This window comes from Maniola jurtina, chromosome Z, assembly GCF_905333055.1.
Source record: "Maniola jurtina chromosome Z, ilManJurt1.1, whole genome shotgun sequence".
NCBI classification, from domain to species: domain Eukaryota; kingdom Metazoa; phylum Arthropoda; class Insecta; order Lepidoptera; family Nymphalidae; genus Maniola; species Maniola jurtina.
In genome coordinates this window covers 14,378,555-14,394,893 of record NC_060058.1, presented here as the reverse complement: position 1 = coordinate 14,394,893, position 16,339 = coordinate 14,378,555, and the positions used below count along the sequence as shown (strand labels likewise).

At 37.5% G+C, this 16,339-nt stretch overlaps 1 protein-coding gene across 1 annotated transcript in view; it reads left to right on the top strand.

Moving 5' to 3' along the window:
- LOC123880242 (dynein axonemal heavy chain 6) overlaps positions 1-10,241 on the top strand; it is an 84,583-nt gene extending 74,342 nt beyond the window's left edge. The window contains exons 62-68 of the mRNA XM_045928239.1: positions 279-479; positions 1,722-1,963; positions 2,553-2,843; positions 5,732-5,884; positions 6,410-6,610; positions 8,252-8,381; positions 9,904-10,241. Of these exons, the coding sequence (XP_045784195.1) occupies positions 279-479; positions 1,722-1,963; positions 2,553-2,843; positions 5,732-5,884; positions 6,410-6,610; positions 8,252-8,381; positions 9,904-10,133 (1,448 nt within the window). The 3' untranslated portion in view covers positions 10,134-10,241. The remainder of the gene's footprint in view (positions 1-278; positions 480-1,721; positions 1,964-2,552; positions 2,844-5,731; positions 5,885-6,409; positions 6,611-8,251; positions 8,382-9,903) is intronic.
- Positions 10,242-16,339: the final 6,098 nt, after the last annotated feature.

Below are 16,339 nucleotides of genomic sequence, written 5' to 3'. Positions count from 1 at the left end.
ATTTACTAGATAAAGAATAGGTAAAAGTCGTGGTATTTAAGTATTTTTTAAATTACCTATCACTTTCCATAGCATAAATGCGACTGTGTGTTTGTTTATTGGTTTGTCCTTTAATCACGCCGCAATGGAGTAACGGATCGACGTGATTTTTGTACGTTTAACTTAAAACCTGGAGAGTGGCATAGGGTATTTAAAAATTTCCACGAGATTTTGAAAAACTTAAATCCACGCGGACGAAGTCATAAATGTCAGCTAGTTAGTTTAATTATATTTTGTAGTATTGGAGCAAGATTGGCGGACAATGTTGTTCGGAATATGTATGTTCCACGCAATCATACAGGAGCGCAAGAAGTTTGGTCCCCTGGGCTGGAATATCACATACGAGTTCAACAACAGTGACAGAGAATGTGCCATGTTGAATCTGCAAATGTTCTGCGAATCTGGCCATATCCCTTGGGATGCTCTTGAGTACATAACCAGTAAGTTTAGATTATCTATCTAGCTAACCCTTTTTTTATACATGGTAACTGGACTCATCACTCGGCAGTTGATTATAAGGTAGAAGGCACAGTTCACGATAGCTATAAAACTTGTATCAAAACTTCGAGGCTTCAAAAAAAACGACCTTCAGCCAAACCTTCGGCTTCGGTCAAAATAGGCCGAAGTTTTGGCCGAATAAACTTATCTACGCTTGTTGTTTCATACGGCAATTTGATTTTAGGATACGATCAATAAAAATACTGTTAATAATAAAAAAAATGGGTGATTTATAGTCTACCTAGCGGCAAATGTAGGAACATTTGACGCCTGCCAGTGAGGTCGAAGCCTCGACGTTTTGTTACAAGTTCCCTTAAAGGTGTGGTGCCCACGCACCACAACTGCACTGCAGCGGAACTGCGCGTCGCGTCAGCGCCCCGCACGATATTCTCTCCAGCCGCGACGCGCGTACGTCACTGCCGCTAAATGTGCTATAGTTCATGGCGAAGGCGAAATGCACGTCGGCAGAGAAGAAACGCGTCATCTTTCTTGATTACAACTCAAACAAACTAAGCTTTACTTACTTAAGATACTCGTCAATATTTTGTTTTCAGTAGGAATAGCAATTTCAACTTACGCGCGGATTATATCATATCCTTTCGCCGGGACTTGCGTGTGTTCCAGGCTTTATGCTTTCCCGATTATTAGTTATTAATGTTTAGCAAAGTGTAATGTACTCTGGCAAGGCTAAATCAATCGCAATTGGCAGACGTTTAAATAGTGCAGCGTTACTGATTAATGATTGGTTACTTCTTTTTTCATGGTAAGTCAGATATAAATTTGAAAAAATGACGCTTGTTACGGATTTTTGTATGGATTTTCTTACTCCAAAATAACAATCTATACTATAGACAACTGACGGTCATTCCGAAAAACTTTGCTAAAATCAACTTTCGATTAGACATATATTTTAACGTTCTATTAAACCCCGCCCTAAAAAGAGGGGTGTTACAAGACGCGTGTATCGTGACTGTGGCATCGTAGCTCCTAAACTAATGAACCGATTTTTATTTAGTTTTTTTTTGTTTAAAAGCCGCTTGATCGAGAGTGTTCTTAGCTATAATCCAAGAAAATCGGTTCAGCCGTTTGAAAGTTATCAGCTCTTTTCATGTTACTGTAACCTTCACTTGTCGGGGATGTTATAAATTTTTTATTTACACTTGTATTACCAAAACTTTCATCAGGTCAAATAACGTATGGTGGTCGAGTGACTGATATGTGGGACCAACGGTGTTTGACCACAATTCTCAAACAGTTCTTCTCGCCTCCCACTCTCGAAGAAACTTACACGTATTCCGCCTCCGGCATTTATTATTGCCCACGTTTGGACAAGCTGGCCGCAGTTCGTGATTATTGTGACACGTTGCCCGTCATAGAGGATCCTGAAGTTTTCGGAATGCACGAGAATGCTAATATCGCCTACGAGGTAACTCCCAAACTAAATTACTTACCTTTGAATAAGTAGTATTTTACTAGATGATGGCTACGACTTCATCCGCGTGGATATAATATCTGATTCCAGGGTGCAAACTATCTTTACCAAGTAGATACTGCTTGCAACTTCATTCAAATAGATTTGGGGTTTAAACATTCCGTGGGGACTCTATGATTTCCTGGGATCAAAAGTCACTTATATAATGTCCTTCCCCGGGATGCAAGGCCAAATTTTGTAACAAATTTCGTTAAAATCAGTGTAACAGATGGGCCGTGTAAAGTCAGTAGATTTCATATATTATCAGTACGGATTTGGTCTTTTTCGTCCCCCATCTTGCTTCATCTATTTTGAAACTTGTGACGTTAATTCAGCTAAAACCCAAAAAATTAGACGATTAAATACCTCGCAGTGTACCTAAGTAGTTTCACCCAATTTGCTATAAGTTTGTTTTATTTTTTAAACTAGGTCTACGGTTTTGGGTTTATTATGAGCTTTTTCAAAGAGCCTCTGCTAGTTTAAAAGCTAATATTATTATTATTTTAAATTTTATATGATATTTAATTTATTTTTATTATCACAGAATAAAGAAACGAACACTCTGATTCGTACAATAGTGGACGTGCAGCCCCGATCCGGCGGCGGCGGAGAGGGGGATACTCCGGATCAGATCGTGTGGAGGATCTGCGATCAAACACGTGCCGCTATCGCCAAGAGCGTGGACAAGTCGCTAGTGAACCCTGCACTGATGGTGCCGGACGACATGGGGCAACTGCACTCCCTCACCACGGTGCTGCTGCACGAAACCGACAGGTTCAACACGCTGCTCGCCCTCATACACAGCTCGCTCAATGAATTGCAGAAGGCCATTAAGGTGAGCTTGCGCTTGGATAGAAATAAGTAAATAAATGCATTTGCGGTTGCTGTCAGAGATAAAAACAAAGCATACAAATGTAACATTTTTGACACCACCCCAAATAGGTATAAGTAAGTATACAGCTCAGCATAATGTCTTGGATCATATGCGTCAATACGCATATAATGCAGGACGCTGATATATTTTAGCCGTTACTCGGTGATGTAACTAAAGTAAACATTTAAAAAATTATAATTCAGTCCAGAAACCTCGGAGAAATCGGTGATCATACAAAAATGCACCGAATTGAGACCCTCCTCTTTTTTGGAAGTCGGTTAAAATCCTTTCATGTATCCAGTAAGTAAGTAGGTACACGCGAAAGAAGTGATCTAGATTTACCAACAAATGTAATTTCGTGATTTGGGATCTGATACCATCTCCCAATACCATACTCCCAATCAAAGCGTTGGAGGACTTGCAACTTTTCACTGCGCGGTATCCATATAGAGTTGACAGAATCTGCTGTTGCGCTATGCTCGTTCCTGATTTTTAAGAGTCATTTCTTTGGTCTTCGAATACAGGTTTTTAAACATCTTTAGGGTAGGCATTGTAGTGTCCAGGTCGAAATGAAGATGGGCAGGGCATGTCTGTAGGACTACAGATGACCGATGGACTCGTTTGCTGCTGGAATGGTGGCCACGTACCGGAAGGAGAAATGTTCGAAGACAACCATCCCGTTGGTCCGACGACATTACCAAGCGTAGGGGGAAAACTTGGTGAAGGGTCGCTCAACACCGAGAAGAATGGCGTGCACGTCCAACAATCGATAAATAAGGGCTAACAAAGAAGAAGAGGCATTGGAGAGTAGAGGCCATGTTTTGGCAAATGGAACGTACGGCGCCTTCCAGCAACCTAAAGTGACGATATTTGAATATAATATGTCCGACAGTGGATGCATAATTGACTCAGAATCATGAATTCGTGATGATGCAGACATTGTATTGATTCTAGTATGAAAACGGCACCGCTAATAAATATTTATTTTTGATCGTAAATCCAGAACCTTTATTGATGAAATAAACAAGTCTATTTATAAATATGACCTCCAAAGTAAACCTGTGACATTGCGTCACGTGATCATAACATTCATCCCACGTAAAGTCAGGTCACTAATTGATTTTATTACCCCGCGCATGCTCAATTATTATCCCACCAACGAATTCTACCTTTGTCCGGACGTATCGGGCGTCCTACGCATGCGTATGTAAACACCAAGATGTTAGTTCCAGAAAAACCCGGATGGGACACTTAGTCTGAAAAATTTAGATATGCTTTATAACATGCAGCCGCCATTACAGGAATAAAATATCGCTGCAGCACGCATGCTCGAACGGCCTTTTGCACAGCGTGCGCCACGTCACCAGCTAGACTTGTTTATAGTTAAATAGAAGTTCCAGAACATTCTATTTTAGGGTTCCCTACCCAAAAGGTAAAATGGAGCCATATTAAATGTTATCTGCTATCTGTCTGTCTGTCGCCTATCACGGTTCTCTAGCGCGTAGACGAAAGAAAGAGTTATAAAACTAAAATTTTGAAAATCTTATATTGAATTACAAATTCAAATAAATTATTTTTCAGGGGGCATACTTACTAACAAAAGACAGTATTACTTAAATAGATGTAATTTTTATCTGAAATAAAGATAATGACCGGTTTTATTCTTTAATTTTTTTTAGAAGGCTTGCAAGTGAGACGCCCTTAATAAATCTAGTAGGTAGATTTATCACGAATGACATATCAGTTGTACCTTCATATATAGGTACTCCTCCCACCTCCATCATCATACCACCTCGTTGGTACAGAATTATTTTATTGCCATCGATACAAGTTTACAAAGTTTCAAATTCATAGCTAATATAATAATATAATGCATTAAGTGGAAGGCAGGAGATATTTAATATTACAAGTCCTTGAAAACTTAGTTGTTTGATAGTAATCAGTAGGTACATGCCAGTGTTTATTTGTTGATTTGTCCTTCATTCACGCCGCAAAGGAGTGTCGGAGCGACGTAATTTTTTGCATGTATATACAGAATAAGTATTATTGTAAATTGAACAATTGAAAAGAGCAACCGCCGAGTTTCTTGCTGGTTCTTCTCGGTAGGAACGGCATTCCGAACCAGTGGTAAATTATTTGACGATTCAAAAGCACTTGTAAAAGTTTATTTGAATAAAAATCTATTCTATTCTATTCTATAGGTATGTGGTTAAAATTCGTAGAGTGACATAAGCAAATTTTTACTATTGCCTAAAAATCAAAGAGTTCCCACGGGATTTTTAAAAATCTAGGAAAATAGAGGTGAAACAGAGGTTCTCTTGTAGGGACTTCCACACGCCACGATCTTGCACCGCCTGAATCCATCGGCTACCTGCAACTCGTTTGATGTCATCTGTCCACTTCGTGGGGGTGTGCCGTCTGCGCATTCTGGTGCGAGGTGTCTAATCTAGCATCTTGTGGTCCAAATGTCTATCGGTTTTTCGAATAATGTGCCCTGCTATTGCCACTTTAACTCACTCATTCCTATGGATCTCCTCATTTCTGATACATATGTTCAAACTAGCTGATGCCCGCGACTTCGTTCCCCTGGATATAGGTTTTTTAAAAATCCAGGTGGTATTCATTGATTTTCCGGAATAAAAAGTATTCCAGTGTATAATCTATCTCAGCCGAATCCGTCCAGTAGTCTTTGCATGAAAGAGTACCTAACAAACATACAGACATACACACATTTTCGCCTTTATAATATAAAAGGATGATAGAGAAACTCCGAGCATATAGCTCTCTCGATTGCGACTCTACGCTTTCTTTTAATCTACTATTGGTGTATAACTTAACACATATAACAGGGTGTAGTGGTGATGTCGGAGGCCTACGAGGCGGTGTACAACGCCTTCATCAACAACAATGTGCCGGACATGTGGCATCGCAAGGGTTACAACTCGCTCAAGTCGCTGGGCAGCTGGATACACGACCTCACCTTAAGACTTGACTTCATCGAGGTATTCGTGTACACCGTGTAGTGTGTACCCACGCATACAATGCACAGCACATTCCACTATACGCACATACTATTGCGGCGCAGTGTATAGTGTGTGTGTGTGTGTGTGTGTGCGTGCGTGTGTGTGTGTGTGTGTGTGTGTGTGTGTGTGTGTGCGTGCGTGTGTGTGTGTGTGTGTGTGTAGTTCCATCGAAAGAAACTCCAAGAAAGGGCATACCGTTCTAAGACACACTGCCGGAATATGGAATGCCCTTCCGGCTTCCGTTTTCCTCACCAAATACAACGGGATCTTCAAAAGAGGCACCTTCTAGGCAAGCGCGGTCCACCTTAAGCTGCATAATGATGCAGCAGGTAATGACCTGCTATTTGGCGTGTTTGCAGGCAAGCGCATGTTTATTTAATTAATAAAAGTATTTTTTTTTTTAATTTAAAATTTACAGATGCTTTTGAATCTTTTGAATGTTCAAAAGCACCTGTAAAAATATTTGAATAAGAATTGTTCTAATTCTATTTTTTCTGTCGGCAGAAATGGTTAATAGATGGAGCGGCGCCTAGCAGTTGGGTGTCAGGGCTGTTCTTCCCTCAAGGATTGCTCACTGGCGCCCTGCAAGCTTACGCACGCCGCTACAGAGTGCCCATAGATGCGCTAATGTTCGACTTCGAGCCTATCAACTTCTTTCTGGCACAAGAGGACGTCTTTAAACACAGCAAACAGAAGAAAACCAAGGTATGTGGGGCAGATATTGTTAAACAACTGTAGGTGTATACAGGGTGGTCAAAAAGTCGTGGATCAAACGCAATAGAGAGATAGAAGAGGTCATTTCCAGCAAAAAAAAATTCTACAGCATGGCCATATTTAAATTGCCCTAAGAGTTATGAATATTTTTGGGTTTTTAAAAAAAATACCAGATTCTCTTACAATTAGACTAATTTAAAAAAAATGAGATAAAAAACAATAAAACAAACGATGCTGTGTCATTACTAGATAATGTATCAGTACTACAAACCTTCTATTGAGGCTCTGGCTAACCAAATTACAGGAGCAATTAATTTTTTTCCAAAACTTTTAAAGCGTTACCAAAAATTAAATGTCACTTTAAAAGCGCACTGTGAAAAAAAAATGTACTACGGAAAAGTGACCCTGTATTAGAAAAATTTGCTGATTTAATGCCAATTCAAATGAGGTATATCACATTACTCTTTGTTTCGTAATTCTGGTATTATAATCGTTTTTTCATATCAAGGTGCAAATTTCAGTAGATTAGTTTACTTCAAAATAATTTTGAAGATTATCATGCTGCTAGTTAAACTGTTAGTTTTTTGTACGTTCGAATGCTAGAAACATCACTGTGCTTGTCACACTTAAAATTTGTGAAAAGAACAGAAACTCTTCACTACCACCACGTGCCAGAACTACCCAGAACGCCCGTCTTGCAAGTAGTTCATCTTTTCTAGGAAACAAAAGGATAAAAAAACTATGCCTCTCGTTCACACTAATCATCCTTTCTATTTGCATTGTTGGAATAAAGAAGGATGTGAAAGAGAGGCATAGTTTTTTATCCTTTTTTCCTAGAAAAGAGGGCGTTCTGGGTAGTTCTGGCAAGTGGTGGTAGTGAAGAGTTTCTGTTCTTTTCACAAATTTTAAGTGTGACAAGCACAGTGATGTTTCTAGCATTCCAACGTACAAAAAACTAGCAGTTTAATTAGCAGCATGATAATCTTCAAAATTATTTTGAAGTAAACTAATCTACTGAAATTTGCACCTTGATATGAAAAAACGATTATAATACCAGAATTACGAAACAAAGAGTAATGTGTTATACCTCATTTGAATTGGCATTAAATCAGCAAATTTTTCTAATACAGGGTCACTTTTCCGTAGTACATTTTTTTTTCACAGTGCGCTTTTAAAGTGACATTTAATTTTTTGTAACGCTTTAAAAGTTTTGGAAAAAAATTAATTGCTCCTGTAATTTGGTAGCCAGAGCCTCAATAGAAGGTTTGTAGTACTGATACATTATCTAGTAATGATAGAGCATCGTTTGTTTTATTGTTTTTTATCTCATTTTTTTTAAATTAGTCTAATTGTAAGAGAATCTGGTATTTTTTTTAAAAACCCAAAAATATTCATAACTCTTAGGGCAATTTAAATATGGCTATGCTGTAGAATTTTTTTTTGCTGGAAATGACCTCCTCTATCTCCCTATTGCGTTTGATCCACGACTTTTTGACCACCCTGTATATGTACCTACATTAATATGGTTTACCCTTAGATTTAAGGACTAATATCGTACTTTTGACATGACATTTAAAAAATATTGTAGGTACGATATTATCATTCAGTCCAATCTGTGTTTACGTTTTGTAGGAAGAACCCACTGACATGGTCGTGTTTGGTCCATTGGAAAAACCGGAAGATGGTGTCAACATACACGGGCTATTCATCGATGCAGGCCGCTGGGACCCACAGCAAAACCTACTCGTCGATGCACTACCAGGTGGGTACTGGGTATCTATTCTGGATTTTCTTTTAATCTAGATTCTAGATTAACCTTAATCGCCCGGATCACCACCCGTACAGAGGCGTGTTGGTCATAGAGTCAAAAATCACTGCTTACTTCCAATCTAATCCATTCAATCCATCAGCTGTATGCGTCCACTGCTGGACATAGGCTTTAAAGAGCGCGCCACTAAACACGGTGTTCTGCCTTTTTTATCCACCCGCTCCCTGCCTCCTTCTTCAGCCCGGCTAGCATGGGCAGTAGATAAAAATGATATCCCCCGATTATATCCACCGATGCCATAGAAATCAGTGGATATAATCGGGGATATAATTTTTATCTACTGCCCATGCTAGCCGGGCAGGTCATCGGTCTAGCGGGCTGGAGATCGTCCTACACTGCGCTTACCGATACGCGGTCTCCACTCCAGAACACGTCTGTTCCATCGGTTCTGCGACAGACATGACCTGCCCATTGCCACTTTAGCTTGCTAGTCCTTTGAGCTATGTAGCTCGGTTATGTTCTTCCGCAAATTTCCTCGTTCCTGATTTTATCCCCAAAATAGCTTACTTCATAGCGCGCCGAGCGACTTTTCATTAATTGTGGACGAGGCTAACTGTCACCGTCCACGTTTCCAGTTCACACACTCATTGAAGACTTGTATTAAGACTTTGCGGTATCGACAATCCGAAGACCTGACGTAAATATGAAAATTCTGCCCAGTCCAGCTACGTACTGTTTACCCAAGTTGAAACATTATGATCTACCAGCAAAAATCTAACTTACCTAAAGGCAGATGGATAGGTACCTGCACACGCGCACGAACCGTCCACAAAACGCGCATCATAAGAACTACTTAAATATGGACGTGTTCACGAGTGGTTTGCGAGCAACTCGTGTGCATACCTATTTGTGAATTTTTGGGAGTGAGTTCAAAGATGATATATAGGCGTTTGTGACATGCACGTGCGTGCACTGTAAGACGTCTATTATAGGCATCCCATGCGCATTGTGTGCACGGTTCGTATGCATACGTAGGTGTGGATCCACATTAATGCCTGCCCATCCAAGCTTGGAATCTTATACATGTCACTGCGTCTATTTCACGGCTTAGTCTCCAACTAAACCAATGTTTGTGAACTTCATTCGAGACAGTAAATAGTGTATCTGATTCTCAAAGTAAACTATCGATGATTCGGCCATGACTACTACGGTTCGGTATTTACCTAATCAGAGCGAAGCGGCGATGCATTCAGCGGACAAATCAGATTATTGATCATATTATATCAATAATCTGATTGGTTGATGAGGATAGGAGATGGATTGATCATATATCAATAATTTGATTGAACTACTAACATGTCCCCGTCCATCTCCACTTTGGCGTATACAGGGCCTAACGAACTAAGCTAAGGCCCAGTTTCTAACTAAGTAGTTATGTGGAGCGGAGATGTGTTCAGTCAACCGATCAAGTAAAAGGCGACGTAATAATATTTCACGCATTGTTATTACTCCCCAGGTCAAATGAACCCACCGCTTCCGGTCGTGTGGTTCAAGCCAGTGCTGTCGCTGCCCAAACCCGACTCGCGCTACGAAGCCCCTCTGTACAAGACATCGGAGCGGGCCGGCACACTGTCCACCACGGGCCACAGTACCAACTTCGTCCTGCCTGTTCTGTTGCCCTCCAACATGCATTCAGAGTTCTGGATCATCCGTGGCACGGCCCTTCTAACCCAAATTACTGATTAAGGCCTACGCAGCCTATGATACGTAGCAGTAAAATGATAGCCTACGCAGGCGAGTGACTTTTGTACGCGGAAAGACAAAATCCTAAGACTTGGCATGGCTCAACGCACACGGGCGTTGAGCCATGCCAAGTTAGACTTAGATTAGTCATGCGTTTGTGCGCCGGAAACGAACAAACCCTAGAGCGCCCAACGCAGACTAGAATCCGTTGTGTGCGTTCACGTTTGTATGGCTTGGAACGTGTCAGTTCTTTTTTTTTCGGGAACTAAAAGTAACCCGTCTGTGTAGGCCTTTAGACTTTTTATCAAATAAATCGTTTAAGAAAATAAAGGATTGTTTTATTCGGGTATAGTAATAATTGAGACTACCGGTTCTTATTACAACTGATTTATTTAAAACTGTTAAAATCTTTGTATTTCGAACAATGATGGAAAACAATAAAATTGTTACGAATCAATGCGATGAGCCCGAGAGAATAAATAAAGATCTACACACGTGCACCTATAATCTCAGGCACTGCTCTATTTACAGTAAAACCAGCATGCTTAAAATGCGTAAAATTTGAGAAAGGACTCTCCACATTTGCTCTATTCGTACTCTTACTTTGAACATGATAGTTGACATGTAGAGCCATTATGGCAAGTCCTCAAATTTACACACTGTACAATCATCTATGTGAACAAATATCACAGTACTTGTGTTTAGTTGAAAAATTATAGTATTGCGTGAATTAATCCCGAATTCAGCAGTAGTATAAAATAAAAAAATACCTAGATTGAAGTTCTTTTACCTATAAAGCAAGATTTCAGGACCGCCATACGTCACTTATTTTCTAAGAAAATGTGTGGGATGGAATAGTGCTAGTGAGTAAATTAAGGTACACACATATGTTAGCTTGTTCCGATGGCCAATCCAAGGTTCCTAAGAAAAACATTAATCTCTTTTCTTAATACCTGAGTGCTGATTTATGTGTATGTTTTACACAATACTAGACACATTCCGTAGACGGTAATTTCAGCTAGACGTTTGAAAGCATGCGAAAATACATATTTAATCTTCTGCTCATAGTCTGAGTAGTAATTTTTATATTATGAAACTCAGGAAATCAGCACTCAAATTTAAAGAAAAGTGAGTAATGCTTTAAAGTACCTTTAGCGGCTGATACTTATAATCAATCAACGCGACAATCTAGCGAATATGCGTACCTACGTTAAAAGTGCACACTAACACTCTATTCCACACATTTTGTTTCTCAGAAAATAAGTAACGTCTGGTGGCACTGGGATCTTGGACCACTACTTATCACTAAGGTTAGTTAGATCATGACCGATGTCGCTCTGCCATATCACACTTAGCTATCTGCTCTGAAGGACGCGTACGCCGCTAATCGTAATAATTCGGTTTAAAGTCTAAAATTAGTGTTTATCTTTAAACCCGTGTAACTTTGAAACAAGATATTTTCACTACAATCTAGGAATTAGCAAACCACAGACACATATTAGTTTCTAAAACATGCTTACAAAATGTCATCGAGTTGATGGTTAATATTCAAATGAGAACCCAAATACATTTGCATGAAGGGCGCTGGTAAGTGCTACGAAGAAGACATACAACGCACTTTTGCTTTCCATGAAAATGTAGGCGGTTAGTAGTATCACTCACTGTACGCTGGACAGCAAACAAAAACTAATATAGATATTTTGTCTTTAAACTGACTATGAAACTTGCTGCTATTCTTTCATGTAGATATAATATTGTTTTACTTGACTTATTGTTTGTGATATTTTGTAGCTAAGTGTGCTAAGGCATGGCATAAACGATATTTCCACACAAATCAACTAACAAACTACATGAATCTTGTGGTCACCATGAATGTATAATAAAGGTGGATCAAGCGCTCTCAATAGCTTCTTATCGGTATCCCACTTCGAATAACAAATTAGATCGAGAGATCGGCTGTGGAAGTGGGATAGCAATAAGTATTTGCTTCGAGATTAGGAGTGCTTTTTCCATAGCTATATATAGATTCATGGTGGTTAATTAAAAATAAACTACTAAATTTATACAATAGATTGGTCAAAGATAAAATCGGACTCTTGAAGTGCGCAATGTTAAAATGTTAAAATATTTAAATTATAAATAAACAATTTTCTATTATTAAAAAGTATCATTTCAATAATTTAAACCTTTACAATCGACACGTTACAAAACACTGTACTCTTACACTTGACGCACGACAAATTACAATACAAATAAAACAGTACATACAACCTACAAGTAGATCGCAAGAATCGAAAATACGGACTGGATTCATCAACTTTAAATGCAGTATCCTTTCTTAAAATCAAAGCCGTAATTATTTTTTCAAACTGATCTTTAAAGTTAAAATCCCTTCGCATAATAATATGATGAATGTGAAAAGATTTTAAATTTTGAATTCAATGAATATTTATGAAGATAAAATGCTTACTATACAAGCCCTAGGCTAGGAGCCCAAAAAGAAAAATGTCAGTTCGATAAAGATTTCAGTTTGCAGTTCTTTGTAACCAGACTTTGTTAAATGGAGGAAACAAAGTTGTGGCTTCTTTGGAATTTTAATTTTCAAAAACAATGATGCTTAAAACCACTAGAATGTAAGATCTATCAAAGACTTATATGGTATACTTCTATTTTTATTTAGCTGATTTAACGCACATCTCAGAAACTTGTCCAAAAAATTGCGTAAGCGACTCTGCGTGGTTTTTCTAATAAAGATTACTGAGTTCCACTAATAAAGATTTTCAAATTTCTAATTAACATTTTAAGTTCGCGGTAAGAATTTTATCATCGCTTACGGATTTCTGTGACATTTTTAGTTAACTAAGTAAAAATAGATTGTACATGTTTCTTTTTGGGTTCATAGAAAATTCTGTTCCATGCTCAGTCGCATCACCAATCCTATTTTTAATGAAAACACAAATATTATCAACTAACTATGAATAAATTAACTATGAAATTGTGGATCCTGTATAAAATTGGGTACTTGACAATGTTTCTATTATTACGTAGCTTTCGATGGTACATCAAAAGGTTAAAAAAATAAAACTGATCCAATACAAATTAAATACTTAACAAGTACTACAAAAAGACTTCTCGAGCGCCACTTTAACTCTACGTGTTAACTGTCATATCAAAAGTACGGTTCACCTTTAAAACAAGGACTAAAATCGTACGTTTGACATGATATTTGACACATAAAGTCAAAATGGCGCGTGAGAACTCATTTCTTACGCATTATACAAGTTTTGATTCAAAATTGTTATTTAGGAGAGCTCGCACATAAATCTTGTGGGTACCTTGTTATTAGTTCTATATATATATATACAATCATTAACCATTACATCTTACTTTATTTAATAGAAATTAAATAAATTATGCCCAAGTAACAGTTATATTTAAAACTTTTTATTTATTTCTCACTTAATATTGGTGGGCTAATTTCTGGCTAAAATTGTGAGCTAGTTATACATAAAATTTATTCATGCCACATTGTAAACATATATTTGTTGACAGGCTGTTAAGAAGTAAAAAAAGCAAGTAATTTAAGACGCGATTAAAATATATGTGCCCGATTATTTTACTACCGGAAATATGTGGTTGCACAAAAAAAATATTGACGCACCTCTTTGACATTAATTATATTAGGAGTGTTTGACTGTTTGTCATGCAATAATATGATAACTTAGTTTTATTTCTTGTTCTCCACTCCGGATTTAATAGGCAATTGACCATGTCTGAACATGGTCAATTGCCTATTAAATGCCTGCTTATGTATCTGAATACATAAGCATTCACATATTAGATGGTCATTTTTTTAAAAACATTTGTTTAAGAACCAATAACTTACAACTAAAACAAATACAGTAAAAGACATGCACAAAGGACAACTTATCTCCACTGGAGAGATTTCTTCCAGTAGCCCAAAATTAAATTCTTATAATGCTAATTTTAGCAATAAAGCAATAAATAGATGCAGTTTGATTTATTTTGGTGTGCATTTATTATGTGCGACTAAACAAGAATTTATTGGTGCGCTGTTAAACATAATCTAATAAAAAATCGCTAACCTTGGAAAACATCAGGTATGTGATCCAAGTTTACCGGTTTATTATGATACAACAGCGGAAGTTTTACAAGAGCACTAATAGTAAATAACGCATTAGAATAAATCGAATGTAGTTAAAAACGTAGCCCGATTACCCCAAATCAATAATTCAAATCAAAATATTTGCTTATAATCTATGAAATCTAGATGATACGTAATATACTATACAGATTATCGCATATTTATGATATTAATTTTACTAAACATCTTAAATGTCACATACATCTTTTTCGGGCATAAGCAACACGGTTAAAATCGCAAATCTTACTATTGAACGATTCTATTATGTATGTATTGGCTAAAATGTACAGTTTTAAAAATAATACCTACAACTCGGCCAATAGTAAGTTTACGAAGATCGGCATTCAAAGTTTAACATAAAGGCGACCTTCCACTGCTACGCACGCTGTGCAGGGACGCTGAGTCGGTTGCGTCGTTTCATTTGACAGGCTGTGTGGACTAGTCAATTATACAAGGTGTTTTATGATTATAGGATTAACAGGTTTGAACATTCTTAAGTAAAAATGACTCTATGCCGAAACAAAACGTTGTAATCACAAACAGGCGATATGTTTGTGTATGACTTTGACATTGTATGTATTTAATTTGACAGTTAAATATTTCAATTTTATTTATATCTCCTTTTTTTAGTATTGATTATTTGATATTTGTATAATATTTTTTCCGTCTTTGCACATATATTTTAGTAGTAAATTCGAAAATCTGAATATTGATGATTATTTTATGAACCATGAAATCTTTTGATGACATCATTATTTGTTATGAGATAGGTGCTACGTATTTACAAATTGATGAGCTGCAATTACATCTACAACAAATATGGTAAATACATATAGGGTTTAACGCTCTATTTTATATTTATATACAGCTGTAATAACAACAGGTGTATTTAACTACATTTGAATTAATAAAATTTATTATTTATTTTTAATACCGTTTACATTTTCATAGCGTAACCGTGCGTAGCAATGGATGGTCACCTTTATGCCCTTTAGATAAGACCTTTCAGGCACAACTATTGCCATTGGGTTAACCATCTTATGAGTATAGATCAGTTTGCATTTGCCGAAGATTGGAAATATAATCCGTATAATATTAACTATTATATGGAAATATCAATAAACTTATTAGATAAACAAATTTTGGTTCGAAAATATATTCGGATAGAAACTTTGGTACATAACTATATAATATGCCGAAAGGGCTGGCTATAAAGACAAAGGAAACAAACAACTTAATCGTAGTTTCTGGATTGTTTCGGGCCTGGCAAGAGCTTATAATGGACACACATAAAATATCGACTCACTTTGAACACAGAATTTTCTTATTTTTGGTCAGCTTATTATTCCGAACTATTATTGACCTAAACTTTATAACGGTTAGCAAAGCCTGATTAAAAATAGAATTGAAGAAATATACGTGCAAACTCGACGTTTATGTGGGCCCTTACATACTCACTCAAGCAATATTTTAATTGTCCAAGTATAACTATACATTATTTACGGAGTGCAATTGAGCCAAACAACCCGGGTACATTATATATCGCAGGCTTCAAATCATAGAGGCGTATGTATGTATGTATGAAGTTGGGCTAGCTTAACGCTTAGATTGCTAGTTTCTTTTATTATACTCGCTCAACTTTGTTCATAACACTTGTAGAAAACAAATTTTTTTTTTACTTTGTAGTGGTTTTGGAAGTCGGTTGTTTTAATTTTTTATTCTAAACGATTTTTAATGTAAGCGGTCATTGCTTGGTACCTAAAATATTAATTCACCAGCAAAACTTTCCAAATCCATACAGCTTAGGAGTTCAGTACCTTGCAGCATCAGGATTGAAGAGTTGGGACATGAAATTCAGCAACAAAGTCTACGCTCGGCGTTCACAATAGTATTTCACCAGGAATAGTTCCTGAATCTCTATGGTTTAGGAGTGCTGTACCCTGCATCATCAGGGTTGAGGAGTTGGGACTTGAAGTCCAAGCGTTAAGTCGTCGCTTGGTACCTCGAAAAAATACGCCCCTATGGATTGGAACCCGCGTTACCA